Source organism: Lentinula edodes (assembly GCF_021015755.1).
Source record: "Lentinula edodes strain Le(Bin) 0899 ss11 chromosome Unknown C8R40scaffold_35, whole genome shotgun sequence".
NCBI classification, from domain to species: domain Eukaryota; kingdom Fungi; phylum Basidiomycota; class Agaricomycetes; order Agaricales; family Omphalotaceae; genus Lentinula; species Lentinula edodes.
Genome location: NW_025764341.1, coordinates 94,940 through 120,490, shown reverse-complemented (window position 1 = coordinate 120,490; position 25,551 = coordinate 94,940). Strand labels below are relative to the sequence as shown.

At 46.0% G+C, this 25,551-nt stretch overlaps 13 protein-coding genes across 13 annotated transcripts; 7 read left to right on the top strand and 6 right to left on the bottom strand.

Moving 5' to 3' along the window:
- The first annotated feature begins 340 nt into the window (after positions 1-340).
- Positions 341-1,828, top strand: C8R40DRAFT_528427 (CTLH/CRA C-terminal to lish motif domain-containing protein). The gene is made up of 5 exons (XM_046235348.1): positions 341-442; positions 523-715; positions 776-1,288; positions 1,346-1,509; positions 1,562-1,828. Exons 1-5 carry the CDS (start codon positions 398-400, stop codon positions 1,604-1,606), a joined length of 960 nt encoding a protein of 319 aa, XP_046082833.1. The 5' UTR covers positions 341-397; the 3' UTR covers positions 1,607-1,828.
- Positions 1,648-2,915, bottom strand: C8R40DRAFT_528474 (uncharacterized protein). Its single transcript, XM_046235349.1, has 2 exons — positions 2,747-2,915; positions 1,648-2,695 (listed from the first exon to the last, which is right to left on the bottom strand). Exons 1-2 carry the CDS (start codon positions 2,812-2,814, stop codon positions 1,750-1,752), a joined length of 1,014 nt encoding a protein of 337 aa, XP_046082832.1. The 5' UTR covers positions 2,815-2,915; the 3' UTR covers positions 1,648-1,749.
- Positions 2,916-2,993: 78 nt separating this feature from the next.
- On the top strand, positions 2,994-4,114 carry C8R40DRAFT_1120013 (uncharacterized protein). Its single transcript, XM_046228746.1, has 3 exons — positions 2,994-3,330; positions 3,385-3,592; positions 3,647-4,114. The coding sequence occupies exons 1-3, from the start codon at positions 3,205-3,207 to the stop codon at positions 3,937-3,939; spliced, it is 627 nt and encodes a 208-aa protein (XP_046082831.1). The 5' UTR covers positions 2,994-3,204; the 3' UTR covers positions 3,940-4,114.
- Positions 4,115-4,199: 85 nt separating this feature from the next.
- C8R40DRAFT_1239508 (mitochondrial 50S ribosomal protein L3) lies at positions 4,200-5,741 on the bottom strand. Its single transcript, XM_046233488.1, has 5 exons — positions 5,451-5,741; positions 5,198-5,399; positions 5,091-5,151; positions 4,918-5,029; positions 4,200-4,858 (listed from the first exon to the last, which is right to left on the bottom strand). The coding sequence occupies exons 1-5, from the start codon at positions 5,679-5,681 to the stop codon at positions 4,514-4,516; spliced, it is 951 nt and encodes a 316-aa protein (XP_046082830.1). The 5' UTR covers positions 5,682-5,741; the 3' UTR covers positions 4,200-4,513.
- A 1-nt stretch (position 5,742) lies between these two features.
- Positions 5,743-11,128, top strand: C8R40DRAFT_1267239 (uncharacterized protein). Its single transcript, XM_046233960.1, has 19 exons — positions 5,743-6,014; positions 6,069-6,172; positions 6,225-6,432; positions 6,485-7,020; positions 7,068-7,287; positions 7,340-7,705; positions 7,763-7,889; positions 7,934-8,784; positions 9,029-9,047; positions 9,176-9,338; positions 9,394-9,535; positions 9,589-9,687; positions 9,741-9,788; positions 9,841-9,999; positions 10,058-10,212; positions 10,272-10,306; positions 10,366-10,448; positions 10,499-11,040; positions 11,094-11,128. Exons 1-18 carry the CDS (start codon positions 5,831-5,833, stop codon positions 10,657-10,659), a joined length of 3,660 nt encoding a protein of 1,219 aa, XP_046082829.1. The 5' UTR covers positions 5,743-5,830; the 3' UTR covers positions 10,660-11,040; positions 11,094-11,128.
- On the bottom strand, positions 10,912-12,961 carry C8R40DRAFT_1239505 (T-complex protein 1; the record flags this gene model as incomplete). The annotated part of the gene is made up of 9 exons (XM_046233487.1): positions 12,868-12,961; positions 12,772-12,817; positions 12,667-12,719; positions 12,522-12,611; positions 12,220-12,471; positions 11,906-12,163; positions 11,378-11,853; positions 11,094-11,328; positions 10,912-11,040 (listed from the first exon to the last, which is right to left on the bottom strand). The coding sequence occupies exons 1-9, from the start codon at positions 12,946-12,948 to the stop codon at positions 10,912-10,914; spliced, it is 1,620 nt and encodes a 539-aa protein (XP_046082828.1). The 5' UTR covers positions 12,949-12,961.
- Positions 12,962-14,868, top strand: C8R40DRAFT_1152031 (UFD1-domain-containing protein). The gene is made up of 7 exons (XM_046229563.1): positions 12,962-13,059; positions 13,111-13,154; positions 13,203-13,333; positions 13,392-13,680; positions 13,735-14,190; positions 14,243-14,399; positions 14,449-14,868. Exons 1-7 carry the CDS (start codon positions 13,051-13,053, stop codon positions 14,773-14,775), a joined length of 1,413 nt encoding a protein of 470 aa, XP_046082827.1. The 5' UTR covers positions 12,962-13,050; the 3' UTR covers positions 14,776-14,868.
- A 25-nt stretch (positions 14,869-14,893) lies between these two features.
- C8R40DRAFT_1152029 (N-myristoyl transferase) lies at positions 14,894-17,210 on the top strand. Its single transcript, XM_046229562.1, has 9 exons — positions 14,894-15,327; positions 15,385-15,415; positions 15,478-15,605; positions 15,662-15,753; positions 15,814-15,930; positions 15,979-16,149; positions 16,202-16,520; positions 16,576-16,845; positions 16,905-17,210. The coding sequence occupies exons 1-9, from the start codon at positions 14,932-14,934 to the stop codon at positions 17,025-17,027; spliced, it is 1,647 nt and encodes a 548-aa protein (XP_046082826.1). The 5' UTR covers positions 14,894-14,931; the 3' UTR covers positions 17,028-17,210.
- Positions 17,211-17,232: 22 nt separating this feature from the next.
- Positions 17,233-17,881, top strand: C8R40DRAFT_1256123 (uncharacterized protein; the record flags this gene model as incomplete). Its single annotated transcript, XM_046233763.1, has 2 exons — positions 17,233-17,299; positions 17,353-17,881. 2 exons carry the CDS (start codon positions 17,233-17,235, stop codon positions 17,601-17,603), a joined length of 318 nt encoding a protein of 105 aa, XP_046082825.1. The 3' UTR covers positions 17,604-17,881.
- Positions 17,236-19,107, bottom strand: C8R40DRAFT_1119998 (uncharacterized protein). The gene is made up of 7 exons (XM_046228745.1): positions 18,537-19,107; positions 18,339-18,473; positions 18,274-18,285; positions 18,163-18,213; positions 17,859-18,096; positions 17,355-17,799; positions 17,236-17,301 (listed from the first exon to the last, which is right to left on the bottom strand). Exons 1-6 carry the CDS (start codon positions 18,831-18,833, stop codon positions 17,711-17,713), a joined length of 822 nt encoding a protein of 273 aa, XP_046082824.1. The 5' UTR covers positions 18,834-19,107; the 3' UTR covers positions 17,236-17,301; positions 17,355-17,710.
- A 1,113-nt stretch (positions 19,108-20,220) lies between these two features.
- Positions 20,221-21,321, bottom strand: C8R40DRAFT_528059 (uncharacterized protein). The gene is made up of 3 exons (XM_046235347.1): positions 20,966-21,321; positions 20,851-20,907; positions 20,221-20,789 (listed from the first exon to the last, which is right to left on the bottom strand). The coding sequence occupies exons 1-3, from the start codon at positions 21,038-21,040 to the stop codon at positions 20,502-20,504; spliced, it is 420 nt and encodes a 139-aa protein (XP_046082823.1). The 5' UTR covers positions 21,041-21,321; the 3' UTR covers positions 20,221-20,501.
- Positions 21,322-21,325: 4 nt separating this feature from the next.
- C8R40DRAFT_528053 (N-glycosylase/DNA lyase) lies at positions 21,326-23,030 on the bottom strand. Its single transcript, XM_046235346.1, has 5 exons — positions 22,577-23,030; positions 22,119-22,527; positions 21,908-22,072; positions 21,600-21,851; positions 21,326-21,545 (listed from the first exon to the last, which is right to left on the bottom strand). Exons 1-4 carry the CDS (start codon positions 23,002-23,004, stop codon positions 21,618-21,620), a joined length of 1,236 nt encoding a protein of 411 aa, XP_046082822.1. The 5' UTR covers positions 23,005-23,030; the 3' UTR covers positions 21,326-21,545; positions 21,600-21,617.
- A 67-nt stretch (positions 23,031-23,097) lies between these two features.
- On the top strand, positions 23,098-25,463 carry C8R40DRAFT_1162428 (nitrogen permease regulator 2-domain-containing protein; the record flags this gene model as incomplete). Its single annotated transcript, XM_046230239.1, has 7 exons — positions 23,098-23,270; positions 23,316-23,643; positions 23,708-23,957; positions 24,078-24,156; positions 24,206-24,336; positions 24,391-24,537; positions 24,586-25,463. 7 exons carry the CDS (start codon positions 23,098-23,100, stop codon positions 25,461-25,463), a joined length of 1,986 nt encoding a protein of 661 aa, XP_046082821.1.
- Between the last annotated feature and the right edge of the window lie 88 nt (positions 25,464-25,551).

Below are 25,551 nucleotides of genomic sequence, written 5' to 3'. Positions count from 1 at the left end.
TGTGAGGGATTAGTTTTTGACTAGTTTTGCGATGAATGTACACGCACCGTAGTGTACACCTGAACAAGCATGTGTGTGTGGGTATCATGGCATGAGCCCTGTAAGGATGCACTTGAAGAACCCGGGAAGAGCAAGCACACCAAAAGGAAAACATCCCCAGTGGTATTAGTAAGTATTAAATAAAACAGTTCCACGTAAAGAAGCAGCTAGTGAGAAACATGTTAATGGCCGTATCAAGCCTCAGGCGGGACAGATATTAGATTCATATATCACCATTAGAAGCAATGAATTGAAGTAAACCGTCGTTGAAGTTCTAAAGAAAGAGATTATTATCGTTCTGGTCACACGGTATTGAGCGCTTACAGTGCTCAGCTCTTCTTTCCGCTGAACATCCACAATGTCATCACGACCAGACATGCTTCAAGCCACGCCAATCCAACTGGTGCGTTGTCTATATCTTGGAATGTGCTATCTCCGTATACTTGATAGAAGGATTAACACACGCACGCATACAATTTACAGCGTTCACTAATTGTCGATTACTTGGCACACAACGGATACTCCAACACCGTTCGAGCCTTCGTGCGCGACAGCGCCATTCGACACATCGACGTCGATGGAGACGAAGTTGTGCAACCTCAAATGGCCTCTACACTCAGTCCAAACCTCTCGGAGTCACTGGAATCAAGTTTGAAGCAGGCAGAACTACGAAAGCGTGAGCAAGATTGAAGTACGTATCTGCAGAACAGTGTCAATTCCTAACTCCTTGATTTAGAAATACGGACGGAAGTGCGGTGCGGTCGGATAGATGAAGCTATCATGCTCCTGAACAAGTACTTCCCTGAAGTTCTCTCCTTATCGTCTTCACTGCGATTCGAAGACACGCTGGTTTCGTCGAGCAAGATGGACTATCTCGCCCCCAACAGTGTCTATTCTTCTCATCTTGTGTTGAATCTACGGATACAAGCGTTTATAGAGGCCTGCCGAACAACTCCCTTGGCGTGTCCTCCTGATTACACTACTTCCGAGTCACCCTCCTCCCCACCCTCATTCAAAGTTCCTCTAGATACGATTGATCAACAGACGGCATTATTGAATAACGCACAGAAACTATACGCTGTTGTGAAGATGCTGCCGTCCGAAGAAGACATCTCGCGATACATGAAGGAACTAGAATCTGTCACTGGCTTACTCGCATACCATGTACCGGAAGACAGCCCAGTATCCGAGTACCTCGCTCAAGAGAGACGGGAGGCCGTCGCAGATCAAATTGACTATGGCATACTTTGTAAGTCTAGTCTGCGCGTCGAACGATTAGTTATGGTATATGATTTTTTGGCGGCAGATCATGTAAAGCGCCCTGTTATATCATACCTGGAACTGTACGCCAGATACATATCCACGATCTCGGATATACTCAACAAGCTTGGTGTAAAACCTCCTCCTGGCATGATTAATCCCTCTACTGTTGCTAAAACTACATCCAATTCAAAGGGCGAGGTACAGGAGGTCAGTTGTGGAATTGACATTTTGTGGTCAGGCTAATCGAAAATACGTCTAGATATGGCCCTCCTTCAACCTTCAAGAGTTCGTTAGCACAAGTTAAATTTCGATTCGGCATCACTTTCGCCTTGTATATCAGTGTAGTAACAATTACCAATTCATAGCATTTTATCCAACACAGGTAATTTATTGTTTGTACTGTTCCATTGTACACACATACGTATCTATCATTTGTTATAACAAGTATTATCCGAGTACAACTTCTACGTCGTCCCATCTTCCTTTGTTCAATCTAGTGAGCATTCCTTCCGGAATATAACATTCTTTCCATCCTAAAACCTGAAGCTGGGTCCATCGTTCCCAATCGATCCTGTCAATACTCTTTGAAGTGTCGGATGACATGACAGTGAGCCACAAGTTATAGGAAAGGTCTAGTACGATTAGGGATGGGCAATGGACAGGTAGCCGGTGCAGAGATATCGGATGCTCGAGGTTTATCAAGGCCAGGTGAGTTATTGTCAGTGGGAAAGTCGAGACCGTCGACACAGATAGACGAGTTGATAGGACAATCAAACACTGCAAGCCACTGGGAGTCGTCTGATCTTCAGCATCCCAATGTTCGCGCTCCTGAGCCTTGGACTGCAAAAAATGATCGGCATGAAGAGACACGGACGGCCCAGTGACGAGGAGCTCGCCATTGACGTGACCTTCTGATGAAAGCAAAGCACGCAGCTTGGGTTTGGACAGGGGATGGTGGATAGCCGCGTACCGTACGAGTTCCAGGCGTAAATGCGCCGGAAGACAAGGTGTAATATCTTCGATGGACTCCGGAGAAGAACATTCTGAGAGTAATTTAGCAAGACATAATTGAGTCAGAGACAAAATGTTCAGTGTGAATTTCTGTGACGAAGGTCGTTTATGAAAAATCAAAGACAGTGCTTCTGACCGCCAGGAAGGAGAATTTCGGTCATCTCCTCCTATTGTAAAGGGTTTTATCCAGCTTTTCGGCGGAGAAGGACCTGAATATCCATTGGAAGTTCTCGGAAAGTTGATCTGTTGTTGTGCAGCAGACGTTTCTTGGGAAGAGTAATCAAGATTGAGCAGTCGAGTAGTGAGAGCGTTTTGAGCATTAATAGCACTCAATGAGTCATTAGAGCGATTGAGATTCTGAGAGTGTCGAAATTGCTCCCCTCTGCGGAGTTGTCAGTGAGATGACTGTATCAAGTATAAGTTGGTGACTTGCCTCAATGTGTGAAGCATATCACTGACTCTGCCAGGCGCATATTGTGAATGTTTTGGTTGATACGTCATGTTTCTTCCCAGAAAAATGTTTCGACCACCATCATTCTAAGTCGACCTGGAACACTAAATGGCAGTGAGACTGGGACAGTGGCCGTGGGAATATAGTGCTGACACACCTATCATGTGATTAGACTACAACCGATCGTTGATTTTAGCTAACTCCCGTTCTGGAATCTAGATTCGATTATCTCAAGATCTCAATATTCCTGCCAACAATTCTCTACCATACCCATGCCATAGGTCAAGAATACTCTGCGAAGCTCTTCCTTGGGATATGCGGAAAATCAAGCGTCTAACAACTTCACTATCAAATTTCAGCCCCTGCTTGAGGCTACCCCTTCATGCCCCCTCGAATGCTACTGTCTCAGACAATATTTTTTATATAAATATCGACGTGCAATGTCCATCTTCCTCAAACTATCTTCATCTCATATCATATCAACGATGTCTACAATCACCTCTACCAATGCTACTCTATATGCCCAAATCTGGTGCTTGATCTATTCGAATGTCGCCGTCGTCGTTGTAAGTTTCAATCGTTTTATCGTCATTGGCTGGCATCGATTGACGCTGTTATAGGGAATCCTTTCCACGATAGTGATCTTGATTCATCCATCTGCTGCGCCTCCCATGCCTGAAAGGAGACGGGTCTCCAGTCATCGACTACGACTCGCCCCTTCTATAAGTTCAATCGAAACCAAATCATCGACTGAATCTACTACCTCTACCCTGGTGGAAGGAAATACTTCATCTACCTCACCTGCACACTCGTCTGAAGATACTGCCCGTTAGTAAACTTTTTGACTGCGTTCAACTCTGTACTGATTGCTTATTTTGTTAGTGCCCCAAGCTAAACAAGCTCACCGCCCCAGTATCTCCTTTATGAATACCACCGTTGTTCTTCCGACTTCGAAAGATCTTACTCGTCCAATGAAACCAATAGCTCGTCGCATAGTTTCCTCGTCGCACATTGTCTCGCATACTTTCAAAGACAGTATCGTTACACCCACGTCGAAAATGACCGCGCAAATACTCCCTGCGTCAAAAGCTTCTTCCCAGAAAACTGCCAAAAAGGTCGCTTTTCTGACACGTCAAAGTTTCAAAGCCACAAAAAAATTCGTCGGTAACATGTAAAACCCGGGCAGTCATTAGGCTGATGCTCAACGGCGAGGAAGCAATTATAACCCTTATTCACAATCAGACTTCGTGTTCGTGTTAAATCTCGCTCTGGAAGAATGGACTTCATACGTATGCAAATGCTGGCTTATTTATACCCTCTTGTACTACCAATTGTGCAACTCAAAACTCCTGTATATATTTATATCGATACCTATCATTATTGTAGCATTATGTCGTACAAAAATACCAGTCATCCTGTTTGGTTTTTCGAAAGTGGTGATTACATTTTAATTTTTCAGGGTCTAAGTACTGTATATCCGCTTTTCAATTATGTTTTACAACAATTTGCGAATTTTACCGTGGATGCGGCCTTTGTACTTCGGGCTCATTAACAATGCTCTGCAATCTCCTGCAATGGCGTATTCTTCAATCAAAACCGCGATAGCATACTATGTAATCGTTTTCCGAATGAAACTTTTTTTCGACATTTAAGTACTTCAGCATGATAAACCGATTTTATCTGTCAGTAAAGGTACTGATTTTATGTGAAGTACAATGTGAAATTAGCAGAGCATGTAGGTGCACATATTTATTCCCGAGGTACAAAGGGACTAACTCTATACGCAGGTGCTTCAATTATTGACGGTAGGGTCTTAGCCATCTCTAAAGTTCCAGCAGGGAACGGTAAATCGTCCACTCCTTTAGGCAGAACCTTCTCGTACAATCCTTTTGCCTGATTGTGACGGCCCACAGCAGCAAGCTTCTTGGCATCGCGAATCATGACCTGCGCATCGTCGACGCCAGGAACAGCTCCTCGCAGATATATAAGGTTGAGGCTAGTATCCACTCGAACAACTGCCAAGTTCTGCGTTGTGATACGTTGACCGCCCATGCGAGCAGCCATTTTTTTCCCAGGCCAAATCCTTCCAGGGTCCTGCGTGAGGCAAAGGGTTAAAGGAGGTTTCTCCAACAAGTTAAAATGATACAACGCACTTGATGTGCACCAGTAGCACCAGCAGAACGATGTGAAACGGAAACACCATGGCTAGCTCTCAGACCTTTAAAGTTCCAACGCTTCATTCCACCTTGGAAGCCCTTTCCGATGCTAGAATATGAAGTACAGGTATGAGAGGCAAGAGTGAAACGCATAGGTATATACCACGTACGATTTCGCAATGACATCAACATACTGCCCGGGCACGAAATGTATCGCTGAAAAAGTGGTCCCTACGCCGGTGTTAGTAACTGCTTTAAACGCTTTCAGAACACATACCAATTGGAACATGAGCATCTGATGTAATTGAGAACTCCTTCACGATACGTTTCGGGTTGACTTTCGCTTTCCGGAAATGACCTTGCATTTGTCTTGTCGTTCTTTTCAACGGCTTGTCTGAAGCGGCGACCTGAACAGCGTGGTATTCCGACTTGTCCTGACGAGTGGTTACAATATTGGCTGTAACTTGGCAATTTTCTAACTACAGCTGGATTATTTTGGGGGAATTTATACAATGTGAAAACACACTTACTTGAAGGACAGTAACTGGTAGTCGAGCGCCCTGATCATTCCATAACGCAGTCATCCCTCGTTTACGTGCAATAAGCCCTGTCCGTATTGAGTCGGGAGTCCATTTAGTAGGCGGTGAAGGCGCGTTTGAGGAGACGAAGGAAGTCGAGGCCGCTACGTTGGATGAGCTATGAAGGCATTTGAGAATCAAGTTACGATGTGGCTTCTGTTTCAACGTCCATAGCCTGAGCATCGTCAGAGCCAAGTCAGAGCGTGCTCGACTGAAGGGAAGAGAGATATTTTAGGGTTAAGGTCCAAATCTCCTACGGGTCTGGGTAGGTCTCTCACTTATTATTTAGTCCATGCTCAAATCTCTTCCCTAACATCCACACATCCGATGGAATGGAATTTTGGCCTGAAGATAAGCAAAGCCATGTACAAGACAAATTTAGGCGTGTTGGAAAGGGCAAGGGGAAAGCTTTGCCTTCTGGCACATCCTACCTAGAGCTCGGTCGTCTCGAAGCTGTTACACTGATTGAAAACAAAACAAATCTGGAGTGGATTTCACCTCTTCGTAGTCGAGGAGGTATGTGCATCAAATATGCCACTAACGGCCCTTCACATTTGAAACCTTGCCCAGGTCCAAAACTCACGCCGGGAGATTCTGTTGAAGTATTTGGACCAACTCGCCCACCTCCAGTGCATGTTCCATCGACATCTATCGTACATCGTGCTGAACAAGGGGTGCGCCATTTTCTATTATCTCGACTGTCATCCACTTATAACGATGAATCAGGCTAATTTTCTTCGAACGTACTTTCCCGACATTGAGATCGCCGCGGAGTTGGTTAGGGAGGAGCTATCTACGGATGCACAGTTCACTCGCGACTTGGAGCAGTATGACCCTTTTTCCAGAAACGTACTTGAATTGCTGTACATGCCAAATCTTCCGGATACGCCTAAGTTTTTGGCGTTTCCTATGGGTGTTACTGGGTCTGATCTGAGTCCGTTTACCTTATCGAGGTTAATACCATTCTTGCTGAGTTTAGCACTTAGGTATTTACTCCCTTAACGGCCTGGGAGACAACAACATGTCTTTTCAGGCCTCTAGCGAGACGGTCAAGTCATTTACGACGCCTGTGCTACAGTTGGTGTCCTCTCAGATCCTGGCCAACAGCCCAAACATGTTTCTAGCTGTCCGAACGATGGGTTCTACAACATTACTTCGCGCGCGCTACACTCCTGATTTCCCACAGGCGAACTTCACAGAGCTGTCTAACATTACACGAGATGATACCGGAGAGCGTTCATCTGTCGATATCAAATTCCACTCGAAGCAGTCCGACGTACTTTTTGTCAATGAAGAAGGCCGTCTTTACAAGAGTGGCATAGAAAACGGACAATTGTCAGTCGCAACTGAAGTTATCTCTGGAATCGCTCAAGCTTATGGCTATGTTTTAAGACGCACCGCTTACCATGGGATCAAAAACTATGATAGTGCGGATAAGTACTGGCGTTTAGCAGTGGCTGGAGACAATGAGGATGGCTGTCTACTCTCTTCAAGTAAAATTGTTCAAGAATTAGATTTCAGAGTTAGTCCTTCTTTCACTCTTCAAAACGCAGTCTCATGTTAGAAAAGACAGACGGTGTGGCATTGAACCTTCTTGGTATTGACACAACTACAGGCGAAAAGCTGACTTGGATTGAAGATTCAGAGGATAGTTATCTGATTCCACTCGTCTCTACGGATAGAATACTATGGTTGGATCGTCGATTTGCAGGAAAGCCCCTCCTTGGAATAAAACATGGACGCAACTACGATCGTACCTTAGCTTTGCGTACTGTGATAATACGTGGTAGTGAGTTGACTCGAAACAGTTTCTACTTTCTCGTCTAAACATCGTACCCTAGTCCATCATTCCCTAATGACGAGTCGTAAGAATAAACTCATCACTGTATACGACGTGTCTCGTTCAACCGAGCAGCTTTTGCATGCAGACAATGCTCCCTATTCTTTTTCAGTCAATACACGTGAGAATCGTTTCTCTGGGGATGCCTATGTCAATATGGGAGACCAATACAAAATGTTCCGAATTTCCGAACGAGGTCGTCTCACTTGTGTTGACTTGAAGCAAAGTGGCAATGATATCACATCCTCTTTTGCTGCGACCCAGTTTTTTCCCTCCAGAACAAATGACATTCCGGCGATGCGTCCAGATCTCGGTCCTGCAGGAGCCCGGGAATTTAGTCAAACGAATTTACGACCTGCATATGAGCGTGAGTCTTCCAAAATTCGTCGGAATTTTTGATCGCTCGTAAACACCCTCCCGTTAGAACTTTTTCCCAGTATAGTTTCTATAGATACACAGGAGGAGAAAAACTCAGAGGCTGTTTATGATCTGCTCGAGCAATTACCCTCCTTTTGGCAACAAGATACACCGATTGAACAGGTTTTGACGACGTGAGCTACCTTCATTGGACTCCTTATAAATGCGTTCAATTTAGGGTTAGATATGACATCTTGTTTCGAACGGGTGATGAGCCTGGACATACCTCTCGTGCCGATTTCTTGACTGAAACTGTCTTTAATTCAACAAGAGGATATCGAATTCTGCTGCAAGATCGGCTGCCTGTTCAAAGTTTGATGGATGGCGTTTCTTGGTACTCTGACATCGCTCCCATAATGAATCACTTCGACGAGAGCACCGTTGGAAACATACGCTCAATTGCAGAACGTTTCCGGTCTTTCGACTTGTCCTTAAGTCCTGATCATCCCATTCAAGCCTCGAGGAGACAAAACAAGGCTCGTGAACAGCTGGCTCTTGACCTCACCTTGTCCAAAGATATATTTTCCACCCAACGATTCACACAATTTCCGCGTACTCCAACAGGTGATTGTACCGAAGCTTCGGGCCCTTCCGCTACCGTCCACTTTCACTACTTACAACCAATGCCGAGACGTGACCATTATTCAAGGGAAGAACAACAGGAAGACAAAGTCAACTTTCCGTTTGGGGTTGGTCTACTTTTAGAAGACTGGGATGTTGGAGTTGACCCAGATAAATACATCTACAACAATACGTACGACGTTAAAGCGGAACCTAATTTGGAGACGACGCCAAAATTGAGGGTGCAGCCTGTTCAATCCCAAACAACTTTACTTCCCAGTTCTCTGTCTCAATCACAGATGCCTCCATCTATCGCCATTTTGCCTGTAAATCAGCCATTGGCTCTTCCTCTCCGCGTCTCAGGCGTCCAAAGTCAGATGACAGAGCCTACAGAAGTGGAATCCCAGGTTCTGATGACAAGTACGCAAGTGCTACCAGGACCATTCGGAGGTCGACCAACTGCGGTGGGTAAGAAAAAACCTGCAAAGAAACGTATGGGGGGTTTTTGATAGTCTTCACGGTATAGTAGCCTGTAAACTCGTGTTACATTTGGTGTATACCAATACGAATAGAAGATATATGTATCTGAAGAATGTTACGTCGAATTACATAGATGATAGGACGTTCCGCGTTCCCGGAAGTTGCCGAAAGGCGTGGTGGAGTTCTTCCTTCCTTTATACCATTTACTCCAACATACACTGATCTCGTATAGTTGTCGATTTCAGTCAGTCGTGCGTTACACGCCAGGGAATGATACTGGACTGAGCGCAAGCCCAGCCAGCACGCTATATGGATGGAAAAAGGTATGTGTGGGTTCTTTAAAGCATTGACCAACATTTGGACGCGCTTTTTTTTTCAGAACGTCTGATCCGGTGTACTCGACGGCGTTCAATGACTTCCTTGGGCGTACGGTGCTCTCTATTACTCCTTTATGTTCCATCCGCAAGTTTTTTGTTGCAGGAAATAAGGCGGTCGTGACCGCATTGTCTGCTAGCTGCATCTCTACATTCGCAGGCTATCCCGTAAGTTTGTAAAACTCCTACATCATATGCTGGGTATTGAGCTGTATGGCTTTAGCTGGATTCACTCAAATCAAGGCTGCAAACAACCAAAACACCGATATCTGTACCTCGACTCGCTTTAACCGTCTATCGTGATGAAGGCATCTCTGGCTTTTACCGAGGTTTGGCGATCCCCCTTCTGACAATATCATTCGTTCGTGCGTACTTGGCCCCTTTTTCTTACCTTGCGCGATCTGATATTTCAGAGTAGGCGCCGCAAGTTTTACAATCTACAATTCGACGAAAGACTATTTCAAGAAACGCGAATGGCTTGTTCGAGACAGTATAGTTGATGTTTCGATCATTGGCGGTGAGCTTATTGCAAAGTACTTCGAAATGGCGTAGTTTAACAGCACGTTATAGGGATAAGTGGCGCTATGTCTGGAGCCCTCATCTCCGTTGGAAGTACCCGTAAGAATTTCGGTGTCTTTCACTCTGTGAAATTTCATTCTTCCGACAATAGCTTTCGAACTTGTCAAAGTCAGACGCCAATTGGAATATACTATTGCGAGCAGCAAAGGTATTCATCTCTCAAGAGCTCCAGGGACCTTTGAAGCTGTGAGGGACATATTCAGAACGAGTGGAATTGCAGGTCTCTATACTGGGTTCAGACTACATTTCAGTGAGTCATTGCAATTATTCACGGTCGTCACTCATTCGAATGTAAATATCTGTTTCAGCTCGCGATACTACTGGGACTATGCTTTATTTCCTCGAATACGATGGCATGCGGTATCTCCTGGGCAGACAAAGGTCCGGTGAACAAGGACCTATTCCAGCAGGGCTTCCCATCCCCGTTTCATTAGCACCGTTTGTTTGTGGCTCGTTCGCCGGGGTTAGTACATCGTTTCCTATGCTCCCTACGTTGAAACTAGAACGCATCTTCCTCGATAGGTCACTTCCTGGGCTCTTATATATCCGCTCGACGTGTAATAATCTTCGATTGATCCATTCCGGATATATTGTACTAACAGGCATATATTTTTAGGGTCAAAACTAAAGTACAGCAACGAGCTCTGGCTGGTGAAAGATACAGAGGTCCATTCGAAACTTTTCATCGACTTATTCGAGGTATTGTATCAGCGTACATATATGGACATCGTAATATTAACCAAACTCAGGTCCGGATCCCAATAAACCAAAACCCTTCCTCGCTGGCGTCGCTCGTATTTACCGTGGCTTGGGTGTGAGTGCTGTGCGTAGCATCACTACCCACGGTCTCCTTTGGACTTTCTTCGACCTGGTTGCCAACTATATTGACAGCTTGCCTAAACATGGGTGAACTTACTTCTCCACCAAAACCACTTCCTGTTTTGCATTGCTATCATTGTACCTCTGTCACTCTATTCTACTCTAAATTTCACCGACGCGTAATTTTGAACACCACGCGGTCTTATGTGCACCCCACCGCCATACGAAAGTAGCTGTAAAGTATACGACCGTTGTTATTCTGCCAATACATTGCATCGCATCTCACTTGCGTAATTTATCTATTTTGCACACGAAGTGAGCCAAGTAATTTGTACAACTTTGTTCATCGACTTTGCACATAGTCGTCAATTTTAAGCAGAAGACATACTGTCTCTGTGGCAAGTTCAACCGCACTAGTGGAAACGAGTAGAGGCTGCACTACATCTTCCTCCAAAATATTGGATATGAGACCCTACGAAAGGAGTTAATTTGTTGTTCCTAATAACACACAAGGTTGATGCGCACCTTTCTAACATTGATACCCGCCGTCCTCTCACCGAGAGCATGGCGATTCCGTAGTTCAGTTACGATTGCGATAGGATTGAGGCCAGCATTTTCAGCGAGCGTCGTCGGAATCACCTCTAGGGCATCTGCATATGCCTGGAAACAGTAGGCTTCCATGCCCTTGAGTGATTGTGCATACTGTGAGAGCATCCTAGACACATGGATTTCTGGCGCACCACCACCGCCAATCAGTGCCCTATAGAAAGATGAGAAAGCCTACAAATGCAAGACACAGAGTGACTTACCGTTTCTTGACCAAACACCGAACGACACAGAGAGCATCATGTAAACTACGCTCGCACTCCTCTACTACCAGATTGTTGCTTCCCATCGCCAGAATACTTACAGTTCGACCTCGATTTTTGATACCAGTAATCTTCACGACCTTCACTTCATCTGCAGAAGTCTCCTCAACAAGGTCTGCGTAACCAAGTTTATCTTCGGTGAAGGCCTCGATGTCCGCAATTGGCTTGCAGCCCAAGCTCTTTGACAAAAACTCAATCTCGTCACGTTCAACGTCCTTTACGACCAAGATGTTCAGCCGCTTCAAGAAATTAAGCGAGGTGTCATCAACAGCATCACGAAGAATGGATTTTTGGAGAAGAAGAACGTTGCAGTTGGCTTTCTTGATTTTCTTGCACATGTTGAGCAGGTACTGTCGTCCCTCCTTGATGACTTTGTCCATCTGACGATAATCATTGATAACGACGGTGTTATCCATCTTTTGAACAAATCAGTAGAAGACAAGTCGCTTCAAGTAGAAAAAGACCAACATCCGGTTTCGGTGCAGATAATTGGAATTGTGCGATGGCAATTTTGGCCTTTTCGACCCGGGTCGGTCCACCAGCTGCAGTGACAACGTTTTGATTGAGTACGACCCCTTCAACTAGCTCGGTGTCTTCGATTGTGCCACCAATTTTCTTGACCACACGGATGTCTCGAAGGTCGACATTCGAAGACGTTGGTGTTACCAGACGAGTGACGGCGGCGACAGCGATGGGTGCTAATGTGGATGAGTACTGAGATACGATCTACGAAAATTTATGGGCTGTTTAGGCATCGATCAGGTGAGTCCATGAGTACATACCTTGGAATTGAGAGATGTGCTCGCCGCACGCAGAAGACTGGGTTTGTCATTTAAGTCCACGGGAGTTGAGATGTCAGTCAGATATTCCGTAGCTTTTACGGAAGCTTTGAGAAATGACTCGGCTACAAGAGTAGGATGGATTCCTTTCTGGAGCATTTTTTCTGCAGCACCAAGAAAACTTCCGGCAAGGACGACAACCGAGGTCGTGCCATCTCCCGCCTCTACGTCTTGAGCAGCCGATAGGTCAACGAGCTAATCTGAAACAATCAGATGGTGTGAAGGATGAAGTAACGAGTACTTGCCATCTTGGCTGCGGGATGTAGCGCTTGTATGCTCTTCAGAATAGTAGCACCGTCATTGGTTATGATGGTTTCGCCTTTAGCGGTTTGGATCTAGGTTGATGTAAATTAAAGATATTAGAGATGTAACAATCAAGACAATACATACCATCTTGTCCATTCCTCTTGGTCCCAGAGAAGTCCGCACAGCGTCACTAATCGCTGAAAAACTAGATCGGCTCAAAATTCTTTAAATGATAACAGATGAATGCACCCTTTGCGGCGACCATATTTGACAATCTAAGCTCCATAGGTTTACCCTATTAAACGCGTCAAAAAAAAGTCCTATCCTGTTACGAGCACGCATCACCTTGTCATTAAAAGTGGCATTGGATCCAGAAAGAGTTTTCGTTACACCCTGCTGGGCTGGAGCCGGACCTCTGGATGCCATGAGGAAAAAGTAGAAGGAGTGAAAGTAACGTGATTGTTATAACATTACGCGTTCACTATTCAGCTGTACTAAGCACTTTAATTACTTTGTTCTCCTACAATCATGGCTTTTGTACGCTCACAACTCTTGATCGTTATCTTTTTCGCTCACATTTCTTTACAGTTCAATCATCAAGGGCCTGGTGGAATACTCAATCAACTCGCAGGGTAAGATATCCCCCCATATGAAAGATCGGAATACTGACGAGGCATCAGAGGACTAGCCCAAGGCTTTGGCCCGTCTATGGGTCGAGCACCTCCAAAAGCATACAATGAATATCTCAAAGCCTATAGTGTTGCTATGATGCCTGGCAAAGAACGGGCCAATGTTTCATATGGTGGCAAGAGTACGCGTCAGCTTTATCGTATCTGAATACACAATTCGTGACATACGACGTGTTACAGTTATAATGCCTCCTTCGTCGCTGGCTCGCTTAACGGCCTTGGATCTCCAATCGCCGTGGCAATTCCAGCTACGCAATCCATCGAATCCGGCTGCCGAAACGCATGCAGGTGTTCTCGAGTTCATCGCCGAAGAAGGCGTGGCCTACCTACCTTACTGGATGATGAGGACACTCAGACTCAATGAAGGTGATCCGATTCGTATAACTGGTGCTGAGTTGCCAAAGGGCAAGTTGGTCAAATTGCAAGCACAATCTGTACATTTCTTGGAGATTTCTGATCACAAAGTAGTGTAAGTCAACGCTTCTTACATGTGATTCAATTCTAACGCAGAGCCACCTTCCAGGCTCGAGAATCAGTTGCGCAACTTTTCAACTTTGACCCAAGGTGATATCATTGAAATATGTTACAACTCTATCGTGTTTGGGCTCTTGGTCATGGAGACTTCCCCCGGTGGAGGAGGTATAGACATCCTGGACACGGATCTATCGGTCGATTTTGCAGCGCCTGTGGGTTACGTCGAACCGGAGAAGCCAAAAGCTGCCCCTCCGCCTACAATGGCTTCAAAGTTCAAGATCGATATCAACTCTGTCTCTCCCGGCTCCTCACGACCTGGATCCTCCTTGAGCGGCGGCTTTGCGGGTTCCACTGCTGGACAAAATGTTGTTTCCAAAGACGGTGACACCTGGGAGAGTTTCAAAGGAAAGGGTGAAACGCTCGCTGGGCGTAAAACCAAAGGGAAGGGGATAAGTCATCGTAAAGTGGAGCAGGTGGCGGAAAGTAGCAAGATTATTCGAACCGAGTAGGTTTATTTGCTTTCACCTGCTCGACTTTCGTCACTAAGATCTATTTAGTAATCGCCGGATTGTCTCGAACGACACGCTTGAAGATAACAGCAAGGTCCCTGCTGCTCTCAATTTACCATTCGGACAACTATTCTTTGGTTACAATATAACACCTTATGTACCACCTGCGACTGACGACACTCCCACGTCACCGACTGTAACCCAGGTATGTTTTTCGAGATCTGTGAATCTTCTTATCTCATGATTGTCTTCAGGGATCCGTCGCATTCTCGGGCTCTGGACGTTCTCTAAACGGTCGCTCGACAGGATCTCAACCTTCAACTTCTGCTAAGGGAAAGGCAAAGGCATCTGATGAATCTTCGCCACAGTCTTCTGCTTCTTGGGCTGGCGCTGGACGGACATTGGGCAGTAGTGCACCGAGAGAATCAGGATCTGTTGGTGCCGGCGGAGCACCGGTACCCCGTCCCCAGCAGAGAAATTCTGAAGGACAGAAAGGAAAGAAGAAGCAGCGTAGTCCGTCCCCAGAAATTGACTGGGGTGTGGATGATGATGATGATGTTATGATAATAGACAGTGACTAGTGTGCTCGAGTCCTTCCTATGGATGAACCTTTTCAAGACTGCTTGTATATATGTCAAGTAGATAGCCAGAATACGTGACGCTGCTCTGAATTGATACAACGGTCCGATGAAGCCGATCCTTGCCTCCTTGACTCCACATACTTACTTACGACAGTAATGTCGGTTCCAACGTCAAAGATCGAAGAAATAATAGACACTACACAGGATTCCGATGCTCAAGATGACTCTGACGATAACATAGCAGTAGAAAATGAACACGATGACGCGGAACATCAACAAGGTCCTTCCTCCTCTACAGCTTCTTCATCGAAGAAGAAGAAGAAGAAAAGGTCTAAAGCCGCCAAAGCTCTCAATGCTTTGACTGGAAAATCGATACCACAAGCTCTTGTAGATCAAGTGCTAGACACTGTAAAAGCTGAAGGAGGTGAAGGAAGCGAGCAGGCCAATGCGGAAAATGTGAGGCAAGTGTTGGAGCATATGAAGATTATGGAGATCGTGAAGGGTAAGGCTGGTCTTGGAGGACTAAATAAGAAAGATATGGGAGAACACAAGGCTCGTCGTAGCTATGACTTTCACCGAGATTATCGATCTCATAGTTGATTACTGCAGTTCTGGTCAACTCAACCCGTACCTCAGTTAGGTGAGTGATTTATATTCCACCCTTGATCTTTACCACGAATTCCGTGCTCATCCGACGATCAGGAGAAGGCCCTCCCGAAGAAGATGGTTATATCGAGCCTTCCAAGCCTGCAGATGAAGTACGCCAGGAGCCGTACCCTCTCCCGAAAGATTTCGAATGGTCAATAATAGATATCACCGACCCCGCTCAGGTATTTAATGGAGTGTTTTTTCAGCTTTGAACATGACTGTTCATGCCTGGATCTAGGCTACGGAAGTGCACGAACTATTATCTCTCCACTACGTGGAAGACGGTGACGCTACGTTTCGTTTCAAATACAGTACCGAATTCTTACAATGGTATGTTTTACTTTGGTTATAGACCTTGAACCTTAATCTTAATGTACCCCTTCGAATCAGGGCACTACAAGTCCCTGGCTACCGAAAGGAATGGCACGTTGGAGTACGAGTCAAATCGAATAAAAAACTGGTCGGATTTATATCTGGAGTACCTATGCTTCTACGCGTTCGGAAAAAGTAGGTATTCACCTCGTCTAAGGATCTATCATTCACTTATTTTTGTAGCAAATTCATGTCTGCAGAGATCAACTACCTCTGCGTCCACAAGAAATTACGATCGAAACGTTTAGCGCCTCTTCTAATCAAGGAAGTTACACGGCAAATCCATCTAAAAGGCATCTTCCAGGCCATCTACACCGCTGGAGTAGTAGTCCCTACTCCAGTTTCAACAACACAGTGAGGAATATTTGTTTTTTTCGTGTTATCCATTTCATCTCACATACACTAGATACCAACATCGGAATCTCAATGTCACCAAATTGATCGACATACAGTTTTCCTTCGTGCCCCGAAATATGACCTTGGCTCGAATGATTCGTCTCAACCAGCTGCCAAATAAACCACAACTCCCTGGAATACGCGAGATGACGGAAAAGGACATTCCGCAGGTGACAGAATTATACGCAAGATACATGGAACGGTTCGACATGGTTCCAGTCATGGATGCCCAAGAGATCAAACATCAGTTTCTGAGTGGAGCTGGAAAAGCCGGAACCGGGGACAAGTGGAGACGAGAGGGGCAGGTTGTATGGGCCTATGTGGTCGAGGTGAGCCTTATAAGGTTGGTTCGCTTTTTTTCGAAGAAATCAACGGTCGAGTTAGGATCAGGATACCCACAAGATATCTGATTACATGTCTTTCTACTCTCTGCCTTCCACGGTTATCAACCACCCCAAACACGGTGTACTCGAAGCGGCATATCTCCACTATTATGCCTCAGATACAGGCGCAAATGCAGACGAAGACAGTACTCTAAAGGAACGATTACAACACTTGATAGGTGATGCGCTGATTGTCGCCAACAATGCCAAATTCGATGTTTTCAACGCGCTGACGATGATGGACAACAGTCTCTTCCTTAAAGAACTTCGGGTAAGTTTGTCCCTTAAATTCTGCTGCGATATATAGACAATGAACCTGCTTCTGCCTAGTTCGCTGTCGGAAATGGATTTTTGAATTTCTATCTGTACAACTGGAGGACAGCTCCGTTAGCGGGAATGAAAGAGGAAAATGGTGTTCCTGTAGGAAGAGGAATTGGTGTAGTGATGGTATGAGTAGATTATACCAAGTTGCTCGAAAGGTAATGATGTGGCACGAGAGGGCACGAGCAACGATAAATTTAAGCACTCCCAGAATGTGGCGCAATGCGTCATAATTTATGACTTGGATGCTCATAACTTAGCTCAATGAAGATGTCATAGTTTTCTCAACTAATATTTAAGCAAACTTGCAGATGCAATCTAAACAACTATCGTTATCATGTCTGTATTAAAACAGCAAAACTCTGAGCGAACCAACCAGGGTATCGTCGACGGTCGACCAGAAGGTAAGTATTGGCAATACGAGTGACTCACGCCCACGTGATTGACTTTTACTCAGGTCAAGAGCCTGAACACGGCGCTCCCATCACTCTCGATACCGTCGTGGACAAAGACGCTTCATTATCCAATGCTGAACATAGCTGTATGGCGCACACGTCTGCTTCACAAACAATAAATGGCGCAACGTCCGCCGAAGTAAATGATTCGTTGGGGAAGCCGGGTTCAGGTATGAGCTCGAAAGAGAAACATCATGATGGTATGCCTGGACGCAAGAAACAGGAAATAGGTGAAATGCAATGGCAGAAGTAGAGTGTTCATAGTACATCAATGTAGAGCAAAGGTCAAAAGTATTGATCAGCCTTGGGAGCATATTTGAGTAAATTTGAGTACATGGCAGACTCTAACACTTTGATACACTACACCAAGTCCTCGTCTTCGGGCCAATTGCGAATACTCGACTTCCACTCATTCCAACTAACTTTCAATTTTACAAGATCCTTTGTAGCTAGATGATGTTTAACCACAATGAGTTGAACATAGAGACGAAGTTGAGTGGATACTCACTCTCGTGGCAGACTGCATCAATTTCCCATTCCTTGATCTTATTTTTGGGAACTCGCATTGCAACAGTACCGGGGAATGCCTCCTGTTTGAAGAAGACGATCGGATTTTGCAGATTCGCGGGTTGTGCAGGGGGTACGTTCGGAATGGGTGTTCTCGTGTAGGGAGGGAGTTGCTGTCCTGGGGACGGAGGAAGTTGTTCTGGGTACGGAGGGGATTGTTCCTCGCGACTTTCGTAGACCTGACAGTGGAGGTTTGATCAATTATTTTGTGAGGCGCATGAACGAGGTTGATAAGCGCTGTTTACCATGTCAGACTTCATTTCATCTATCTTTGACTTCTTGGCATAGACTAAACACTGCATGTGAAAAGGTCTAGGTCAGCACCCGGGGATGATATAGAAAGAAATTTGACTTACATTCCAATGAGCCTTTCATTTCAAGTAAGTAACGCCTAATTGCCAGATGTATCGATGTCACTCACGTTGTTGGGGTTCTGATTCACCATACCAAGTTTCGGTAACAGATACAATTCGTCCGTCGCCAGGGACCAGAGAGGATTTGGAAGAATCAGTTTGCTGGCGCTGGTGAATTGGCCCTTGCGCTCCTCTGCGATTTCCTGAAAAATCGGTCAGGTATCAAATCAAAATTTCCACTTGATTGCCAGACACAATGAGCTCACCGGTTTGGCATACGCGAAGCCTATCAATGTAGATCCCGTCGCAAACATGGTCCACTTATCCAATGCCTTGTTTAACCTAGCGTGATCAGGGGCGCCTGTGGATTCTGGAGCTGGGCTATTGGCATGCACGGGTGTACCAGATCCAGAGCCCGGATTAGTGGGAAGGGGAGATGCATAAACGGTGCTCAATTGCAGCGTAGAAGCTAGTGCCACAACGAAAACCATTCGAAGAATCCATGACTTAATATTCCCAGTGCGACCTGGAGGAGTGTAGAACTGAGGAGCTTGAGTTTTCATACTAGTCGATAGTGATGGAGGAGACCAGCTCCGAGATATGTAGGGGGGGTGCAATGGGGGGCGATTCGATTCAAGGGCCCGGACTCCCTTATATATGTAAAAGCAATGCGAGGCAGTGATATTGTAAAGGGCAGCAAAGGGTAAAACCTGATGTATTGAAATTCCGATTGGAAAAGCAATGACAAAAGGAGAACACAGTATGGCGTCCCTGGCGTCAGGAAAATGGGCAAGCGAAACGAAATTCAATAACTCGAGGGTTACGAAGAGTGACCTACATAAGGACCCCGGATAATTGGGCATACGGGATTCGGATAAATCTCGAGAATTTTTGTAAAAATCTGTTCGATTTCACAGCCTCTGGCGGCGGTGGGGTGTTCACAGGTGTTCGGATTTCTTCCAGAGCGATATCTGCAGGTGGAACAATTGTCCTGGCTGAGCTGCATTATAAAAGCAGTACTCACTGACACGCTGCTAGGTGCAGACTTTGTGAAGCTTCCCCGATGATCATTTCAGCAAGCGCTAATTTGCTTAGTAGGCGCCGGCTGCTTAAATTCTATGTACGACCTTTGTCCTCATTATCCGGGGTCCTCCTACGTAGGGTGATACATTTTGAGATTGAGGAACTGCCGGGGCCCGTGCTTAAATTTTACCACGGGTTGAAGTTGCGGAAGCATTTACTATTCCTTCAATGGCCCCAAGGCGTAAATGAGGGAAAAACCTGGAAAAACCAGAGCGAACATTCAAGGAGTTCAAGAGGATCTCCGGAGGCGAATAAGGAGAAGAAAGGTCGGGCGGACGCACTCGAAAAGCTCACGAGTCACCGTCACCGTTGGAAAAATATCAAGTTATTATTAAACGATTTGCACAGCCGTCCAAGCCGTCGCCGACGCATATAGGCGTATTGCTAGGTGTAGCTGTTGTGATGGGAGCATATGTTGAGGTCGTTCACCACCTTGATGATAATTACTTGCAAGCTCTTGGACTAGAGGGGTCGGATAGATCCTGTTCTTTAGTCTAGAGAACAACTCTGGCAGAGAAAACCCGGCACCGCTGTTGTACACGGCATGGGACCTGACGCGGCGTCGGCGTCTCGAGGTTCTTATCATCAGAGGAAGTTTTGAGAAGCATGAAGAAGCCAGAAGGAAGCACTTGAGTAAACTCCTAGCTTGATTCCGCTTCTAAAGTGCAAAAAAGGCTTCGGTTCCGATTTGAATGGGATCTGTATCTCAATACTTGCAATCGGATTGGCACGACAGGGATTACTGCACCATAGTGCACCATCTACATTAATGGGAGCTGCAAGACGACACACCAGGGACCTATAGTGGCACGACAATCACTAAAATGTGGACATCACATTTACTGTACATAGCCACGACAAAACTGAAAAAGGAAAGCAATGAAAAAAGAACACGGGGATACCGGATACTAATGACAACTGCATGATCGACCCGAAGATGAAGATGTACTGAAATCCCAGAAAAAAACAAAGACGACTAGCAAGATCGACAGCATCAAAGCAGCTGGGCCCGAAGAGCTTCTTCATTGAATTCTTCATCAAAGAGAACGAGAAATCTGGTAGTGATACATATCGCTCCATCCAACCCATGCCCTCTTCGTTAAAGTCGATTGAAAGAGAAGATTCCAAATGTAGGAGGTGGAATGCAATTATACAGGATTACTCTCCGCTTCGCGTTTCCAGTCGGGTGCGTTACCGCGCTGAGGTACTCGCTTCCAGTCGGGCGCGTTACCGCGCTGGGGCTCTCGTTTCCAGTCAGGTGCGTTACCGCGTTGAGGGTCTCGTTTCCAATCGGGTGCGTTACCACGCTGGGGCTCTCGTTTCCAATCGGGCGCGTTACCGCGCTGAGGGTCTCGTTTCCAATCGGGCGCGTTACCGCGCTGTGGCTCTCGTCTCCAGTCGGGAGAGTTAGCACGCTGAGGCACAGGAGAATATCTCTGCGCAGAATTGGATTGGTCATAATTAATCGATGAAGAAAATTCATTGCACAAAACTTACCTCCAATTCGATTACTTCGGACTCTTCCTCACGGGCCATCGACGCGGTATCTGAACGCTATGAAGCGTAAGATAGTGAGCATTGACGAAGACCTTCATCGATGGTTGTTACTTACCAGTTCCACTGCCGGAAGCGCATTAGCAGCTACAGCGAAAACGAAGACCAGGGATAAGATTGATTGGATGCGCATCGCGGAATCGAGGGAGTTTGGGATAATGAACTAGGATCCGCCGGGGGGCTTTATAAATGAGAGAGAGAGCGGGCAAGATTGATCTCAACAGTTGGCCTCCGGCATTTATCAGTCAGAAACCAAAACATCGATCATTGAACTTAGTACCTCCTGAAATAGCGAATGGGCATCTAAAACTGGGTTCTTGTGTGCCGTACCGAAATATGTTCAGCTCCACTATCCGCTGCTATCGCGCGCCTTCAGAGGTACAACTTCATCTTGCTGCCCGAAAGAAGCACCATCCGAGTTATTGATGGACCTGTCGACATCATGAGACAAGGAACGTTTCGACTGGTTCCTGTGGCTAGGGGCCAGAAAAGGTCATAGCCGTGACATAGGCGAAACTTGGCAAATCCGAATTCATCTTGTTACCCAAGTACAGTTATTTTTTTCTACGTATGTGTAAACGCAAGGAGGAAAGAAGCGTTTAAGCGTTTGGGAGGACCAACGTCTGTCTGCCTACGAACTCGTTAATATTAGATTCGCGTATACATAATGCACATAACGGACTGAGACATACCAGCTACCGGTTCCGGTGTCATTTACGGGCTCTTTTCTTGACGCGTTCCGCCGGACTTTTACTGCATGCAAATTCTGTCGCAGTTGAAGAATCCGATAACGAGGACGTGGAAGGTGGGGTTGACAAAGTTGGTACCAAGTCCGTCATTTCACGGCTTCGTTTTTTCCGGTTCTTCGTCGGATTGGAAAGAGGAGACATCGGTGGAGGTAGACCATGAAGGGAAAAAGATTTCAAGTCTGAAGTGAAAAGAACCTACATATTTATTGATATCTGGTAAATTATCGGGCGACATAATTTATTCAACTTACTGAATGAGCCCAACCTGCATATCCTCCCCACACTTGTACAAATTTTGTGGAAAGTTCTTCGTAAAGTTTGGGTGTCATGTTCATTTTACCCTTTGGAGACGCCTTCATTCCATAGTACTTGATTGCGATCTGATGAACATGGGTGTCTACCGGGACCACGTCTGTCTAAGTCAGGATCAGCGTCAGCAGCTGAAAAAGCCGGACATCATACTTTGCCAAGGCTCATAAGGAGCACACAGTCGGCCACTTTACGACCGACACCAACGAACTTGAGAAGTTCCGCGCGAGCATCCTCCGTATTCATATCTTGAAGCGTTCGAAGCCATTGCTCAGAAGGTTCGTCTTGCTCTCGCGGATGCACGGTACTGCCATGTGTTTCGACAAGCATCTTTGCAGTCCGGTGAATGAACTCAGCACGATATCCAAATCCGAGAGACCGAAGACGTGCGCTGACATCCGGGTGCGCTAAAGCCGAAGGAGGAGGAAAAGGATGATATGTTTCTTCAACACCTGAACCATCAGGAACAGAAAGAGAGAGCAGCGGAGGAGAATATTCCTTGGACAAATTTTGGACCATTTTTGTGATTCGGGATATATTGTTGTTCGAAGAGCAGATAAATCTAGCCTTTTGGTTCAGCTCCGGAGGGACGCGCAGCGCGGGCAACGTACGAGATGAGATTCTCCCAAGGATCCTGCCTCAAGATTCTAATGCCGCTGAACCTGTCTTTGATTTCCGAGAAGACTTTATCTCGAGAACCCCATTCTTCGTAGAGTGAAGCAAGGTTGACGTCTAGTTGAAAGTAGTCTTTGAGCCACAGCAACGTTTCGGCTTCATGAAGCTTCTGTTGTTCAATATTTGGTTGAGGATCTGGTAGTACTGTACGGTACAGAAGACTGGTTGGTGTCTGACGAAGGCAGACAACGCGGTCGCGGAGACAAAAGCGATATTCATGAGTTGGTAGACACGCGTTTTCTGAGTCAATGTTCAGAGAATAAGCAGTCCAGCGGAATGATTGACCACATTTTAGAACAGCAGAAAGCGAAAGCTGTACGATTGGTAGAGGAAGCGCGAGAAATGCTGTTGGAAGGCTGGTCATGGTAAACGTTATGAACAGTAAGTCTTTTCCCAGCTTTTCCCACGTTCAATAACTTCAGTGGCGTACTTCAAGGTACACCAACTCTTTGCGCTCATGGGGACCTTTCTTCCTCGCATCCAGTCAGTCTTCTACGCTGGGTTTGATTTAGTCGCTGGTCCAAAAATTATCTGCCAAGTTCCCGAGGGCCTTATCACCGTTCCGCAACCTGCCCCAAGCTCCACCTTTCCATCACTTCCGCCAACCCCCTCATCTGAATCTGCGCCATTGTCTTCGCTGCCTCCGCTACACGTTACTTCTTCGAGAAACTCAAGCTTGTCCGCAGTTGTGTCCCCTGCAGAAATCAGACCAAATTCCCGTAACTTCAGTTCACCTCAAGGCAAAGTATCGAATAACCAGGCACCGTTGTTCAATTTTGAGGAAGTCTCGAAACTTGTGATTCCTGGACCAGCGCTTTGCGGTAGGCTGGTTATCTGCGCCACAAAAAGGCACCGTATTATGGGGTTCCCCTCTCAGCTGAGAGGAAAGTATCAACGCAACTTCTTTCGGTTCAACCTATGCTTTGTGTTCGAGCGGACCGCAGATCTGAGTTGCTATGAGCCTATCGTACGAAAGATAAGCCGAGTGCTTGCTTCATGTGAGGCGAGCATTTTCCCTTCTTTCCCTTCTTTTGATAATGCTTAGTACCTACATCGCTTCGCCTTAGGAAGAGTCGGAATTTCTCTCAACACCTGGTAACGAGGTCGCAATTCATGCCATTATTGAGCAACTATACGAGGACCTAAATTCCTACTCTGAAACGTCGATTTCCATAGACCAATTTAACTCTATTGAGCTGAAAATTTTTCCCTTTTACCCAAATCCTCCAGCGGTGAAGGACTGGATGGTGCCAATTGCGCTCATCAATTTGGTCAGACGAATTGAGGATAATTGGGATCTGACTATGTCCAAGGTATGTGTGCCTTTCTTGATGAGATTTCGTTCAAGCTTGGTGCCTTACAGGTTTGTCGATACATAGATGGTGAAGACTTAAGTTCTTTATGTATGAATAGTCCTCTCAGATAGTCTTGATGCAGGTGTCAACCACGTCAGTAGGATCGCTCATTTGGCAGATTGTGATGTTAGTTTAACTCGTGAAGCCATCTCGCATCTCCTGTAAGTCAGCTACTGACTACACATGCTCTATTGCTTATGGGGCTGGCAGATACTATCAAGTTATCATGACTATTGATATTTTTCAGTACTCGAACATGTACACTCTCCGAAAGAGCATTCAGTGGCTAGCAGATGAAGCTCATGTAAAGGAAGAATGCGGGCCTTATTCCACGAAACCTGGTGAATTCTATCGTTCGCTTGTAAGCAGATAGCCCCTTCTGACTTTACTACTAGGGTTCCCAATTCCCGATTGGCCAAAGCTTTTACATCTGTATTCACGAATGAAACCAGGACGAACGGTGCTCGAATGGTTGGAGGAGTACAAAGTCCAGGAGCTTGGGATCGATGTTCGACGCTTTACCAGTTTTGGCGTTATCAAAGGTATATCCGAAATCCTCAAACTGCTTCGTCTTACATATGAAAAAACAGGTTTCTTGCGGAGAGTGCATAGATATCCCATTTTTCTGCCAGAGTCTTCAAAATCTATAACTCAGTCCCCTATCAGTGACGGTAATACTCCCTTTGGTCCAAATCGAACACGAGTAAGGTCTCTGACCGGCATGTCACTCGGACTTCCCATCCAAAACTCAGAAGGCTCCCCTCAAGGACAGCATCTGCTGCGAGGACGCAGCTCCCATACGGCTGTGGCGGCGACATCCCTTAGCCCTGACCAGGCTACGAGTGCTCCTCCCACTCCGCGTGGTCAAATAAACCCTACCGCCACATCCGTCGTTGAATCTAATGCATACTCTAGACCTCGTCGACCAAGTGCTGCTGAGAGAATCCTCGAGTCAGTGCGAAACCGAGATCAAAACTTGACTCGTTCTCCTGCCAGCCCGCGAACGGCGTGGATTCATTATCCCCCTGATCCACCTTCGACGTCTACAGTGATTCCTGGAATCACAGCCACGGCGAGTACTCCCAAGGAGAATTCAAACAACCTTGCGCAAAATCTTAGAATGGATTCTGGATTAGTTGTTTCTCGACGGCAGTCTCTTATACCTCCCGTGACGGCGACCCATGTTCCTCCAAATTCTCCTAATATTCCTCGGCTTGCACTAAATCCTGCACCTCGACCACAAATGGAGAGGTCCCCCTCAGCTCCAATCACCAGGACTTATAATGCAAAAAGTGCATTAGCCCCAGTGCCACTTGCGTATCCAACAGATTTACTGGAATTACTTGACGGGGAGCACCATACGGATGAGGTGGCGGTCAAGTTCGAAGCAGGGTGGCCTTTGCTAGAGGATTGGCTGAGAAGAGTTGGTGAAGACCACAATGGGAGAGTTCTCGTCATATACCGATGACCGTTTTGCATTCACATTATGTATACAAGAAGATTGATCAATTGATTAGCACGAAGGGCAGCATTGTATTTGAAAGGCAGTACAGCAA

Excerpts from the sequence above, each read along its gene's own strand:
- C8R40DRAFT_528427 (XM_046235348.1), top strand. The coding sequence starts at position 398 with ATGTCATCACGACCAGACATGCTTCAAGCCACGCCAATCCAACTG. Across the intron at positions 443-522 it reads AAGCCACGCCAATCCAACTG|CGTTCACTAATTGTCGATTA; the intron begins GTGCGTTGTCTA and ends TACAATTTACAG. Across the intron at positions 716-775 it reads GCAGGCAGAACTACGAAAGC|AAATACGGACGGAAGTGCGG; the intron begins GTGAGCAAGATT and ends TCCTTGATTTAG.
- C8R40DRAFT_528474 (XM_046235349.1), bottom strand. The coding sequence starts at position 2,814 with ATGACGTATCAACCAAAACATTCACAATATGCGCCTGGCAGAGTCAGT. Across the intron at positions 2,696-2,746 it reads GATATGCTTCACACATTGAG|AGGGGAGCAATTTCGACACT; the intron begins GCAAGTCACCAA and ends ACAACTCCGCAG.
- C8R40DRAFT_1120013 (XM_046228746.1), top strand. The coding sequence starts at position 3,205 with ATGTCCATCTTCCTCAAACTATCTTCATCTCATATCATATCAACGATG. Across the intron at positions 3,331-3,384 it reads CGAATGTCGCCGTCGTCGTT|GGAATCCTTTCCACGATAGT; the intron begins GTAAGTTTCAAT and ends ACGCTGTTATAG. Across the intron at positions 3,593-3,646 it reads CTCGTCTGAAGATACTGCCC|TGCCCCAAGCTAAACAAGCT; the intron begins GTTAGTAAACTT and ends TTATTTTGTTAG.
- C8R40DRAFT_1239508 (XM_046233488.1), bottom strand. The coding sequence starts at position 5,681 with ATGCTCAGGCTATGGACGTTGAAACAGAAGCCACATCGTAACTTGATT. Across the intron at positions 5,030-5,090 it reads GTTGATGTCATTGCGAAATC|CATCGGAAAGGGCTTCCAAG; the intron begins GTACGTGGTATA and ends TTCATATTCTAG. Across the intron at positions 4,859-4,917 it reads GTGCTACTGGTGCACATCAA|GACCCTGGAAGGATTTGGCC; the intron begins GTGCGTTGTATC and ends TGCCTCACGCAG.
- C8R40DRAFT_1267239 (XM_046233960.1), top strand. The coding sequence starts at position 5,831 with ATGGAATTTTGGCCTGAAGATAAGCAAAGCCATGTACAAGACAAATTT. Across the intron at positions 6,015-6,068 it reads ACCTCTTCGTAGTCGAGGAG|GTCCAAAACTCACGCCGGGA; the intron begins GTATGTGCATCA and ends AACCTTGCCCAG. Across the intron at positions 9,789-9,840 it reads CATCTCCGTTGGAAGTACCC|CTTTCGAACTTGTCAAAGTC; the intron begins GTAAGAATTTCG and ends TTCCGACAATAG.
- C8R40DRAFT_1152031 (XM_046229563.1), top strand. Across the intron at positions 13,334-13,391 it reads TGTTTCATATGGTGGCAAGA|TTATAATGCCTCCTTCGTCG; the intron begins GTACGCGTCAGC and ends GACGTGTTACAG. Across the intron at positions 14,400-14,448 it reads CGTCACCGACTGTAACCCAG|GGATCCGTCGCATTCTCGGG; the intron begins GTATGTTTTTCG and ends GATTGTCTTCAG.
- C8R40DRAFT_1152029 (XM_046229562.1), top strand. The coding sequence starts at position 14,932 with ATGTCGGTTCCAACGTCAAAGATCGAAGAAATAATAGACACTACACAG. Across the intron at positions 15,931-15,978 it reads CTTCTACGCGTTCGGAAAAA|CAAATTCATGTCTGCAGAGA; the intron begins GTAGGTATTCAC and ends TTATTTTTGTAG. Across the intron at positions 16,150-16,201 it reads ACTCCAGTTTCAACAACACA|ATACCAACATCGGAATCTCA; the intron begins GTGAGGAATATT and ends CACATACACTAG.
- C8R40DRAFT_1119998 (XM_046228745.1), bottom strand. The coding sequence starts at position 18,833 with ATGAAAACTCAAGCTCCTCAGTTCTACACTCCTCCAGGTCGCACTGGG. Across the intron at positions 18,474-18,536 it reads GCTTCGCGTATGCCAAACCG|GAAATCGCAGAGGAGCGCAA; the intron begins GTGAGCTCATTG and ends CCGATTTTTCAG. Across the intron at positions 17,800-17,858 it reads TGATGCAGTCTGCCACGAGA|CTACAAAGGATCTTGTAAAA; the intron begins GTGAGTATCCAC and ends AACATCATCTAG.
- C8R40DRAFT_528059 (XM_046235347.1), bottom strand. The coding sequence starts at position 21,040 with ATGCGCATCCAATCAATCTTATCCCTGGTCTTCGTTTTCGCTGTAGCT. Across the intron at positions 20,908-20,965 it reads CGCTTCCGGCAGTGGAACTG|CGTTCAGATACCGCGTCGAT; the intron begins GTAAGTAACAAC and ends TACGCTTCATAG. Across the intron at positions 20,790-20,850 it reads CCGAAGTAATCGAATTGGAG|AGATATTCTCCTGTGCCTCA; the intron begins GTAAGTTTTGTG and ends AATTCTGCGCAG.
- C8R40DRAFT_528053 (XM_046235346.1), bottom strand. The coding sequence starts at position 23,004 with ATGACCAGCCTTCCAACAGCATTTCTCGCGCTTCCTCTACCAATCGTA. Across the intron at positions 22,528-22,576 it reads CCTTGGGAGAATCTCATCTC|ATTTATCTGCTCTTCGAACA; the intron begins GTACGTTGCCCG and ends CCAAAAGGCTAG. Across the intron at positions 22,073-22,118 it reads TCCTTATGAGCCTTGGCAAA|ACAGACGTGGTCCCGGTAGA; the intron begins GTATGATGTCCG and ends ATCCTGACTTAG.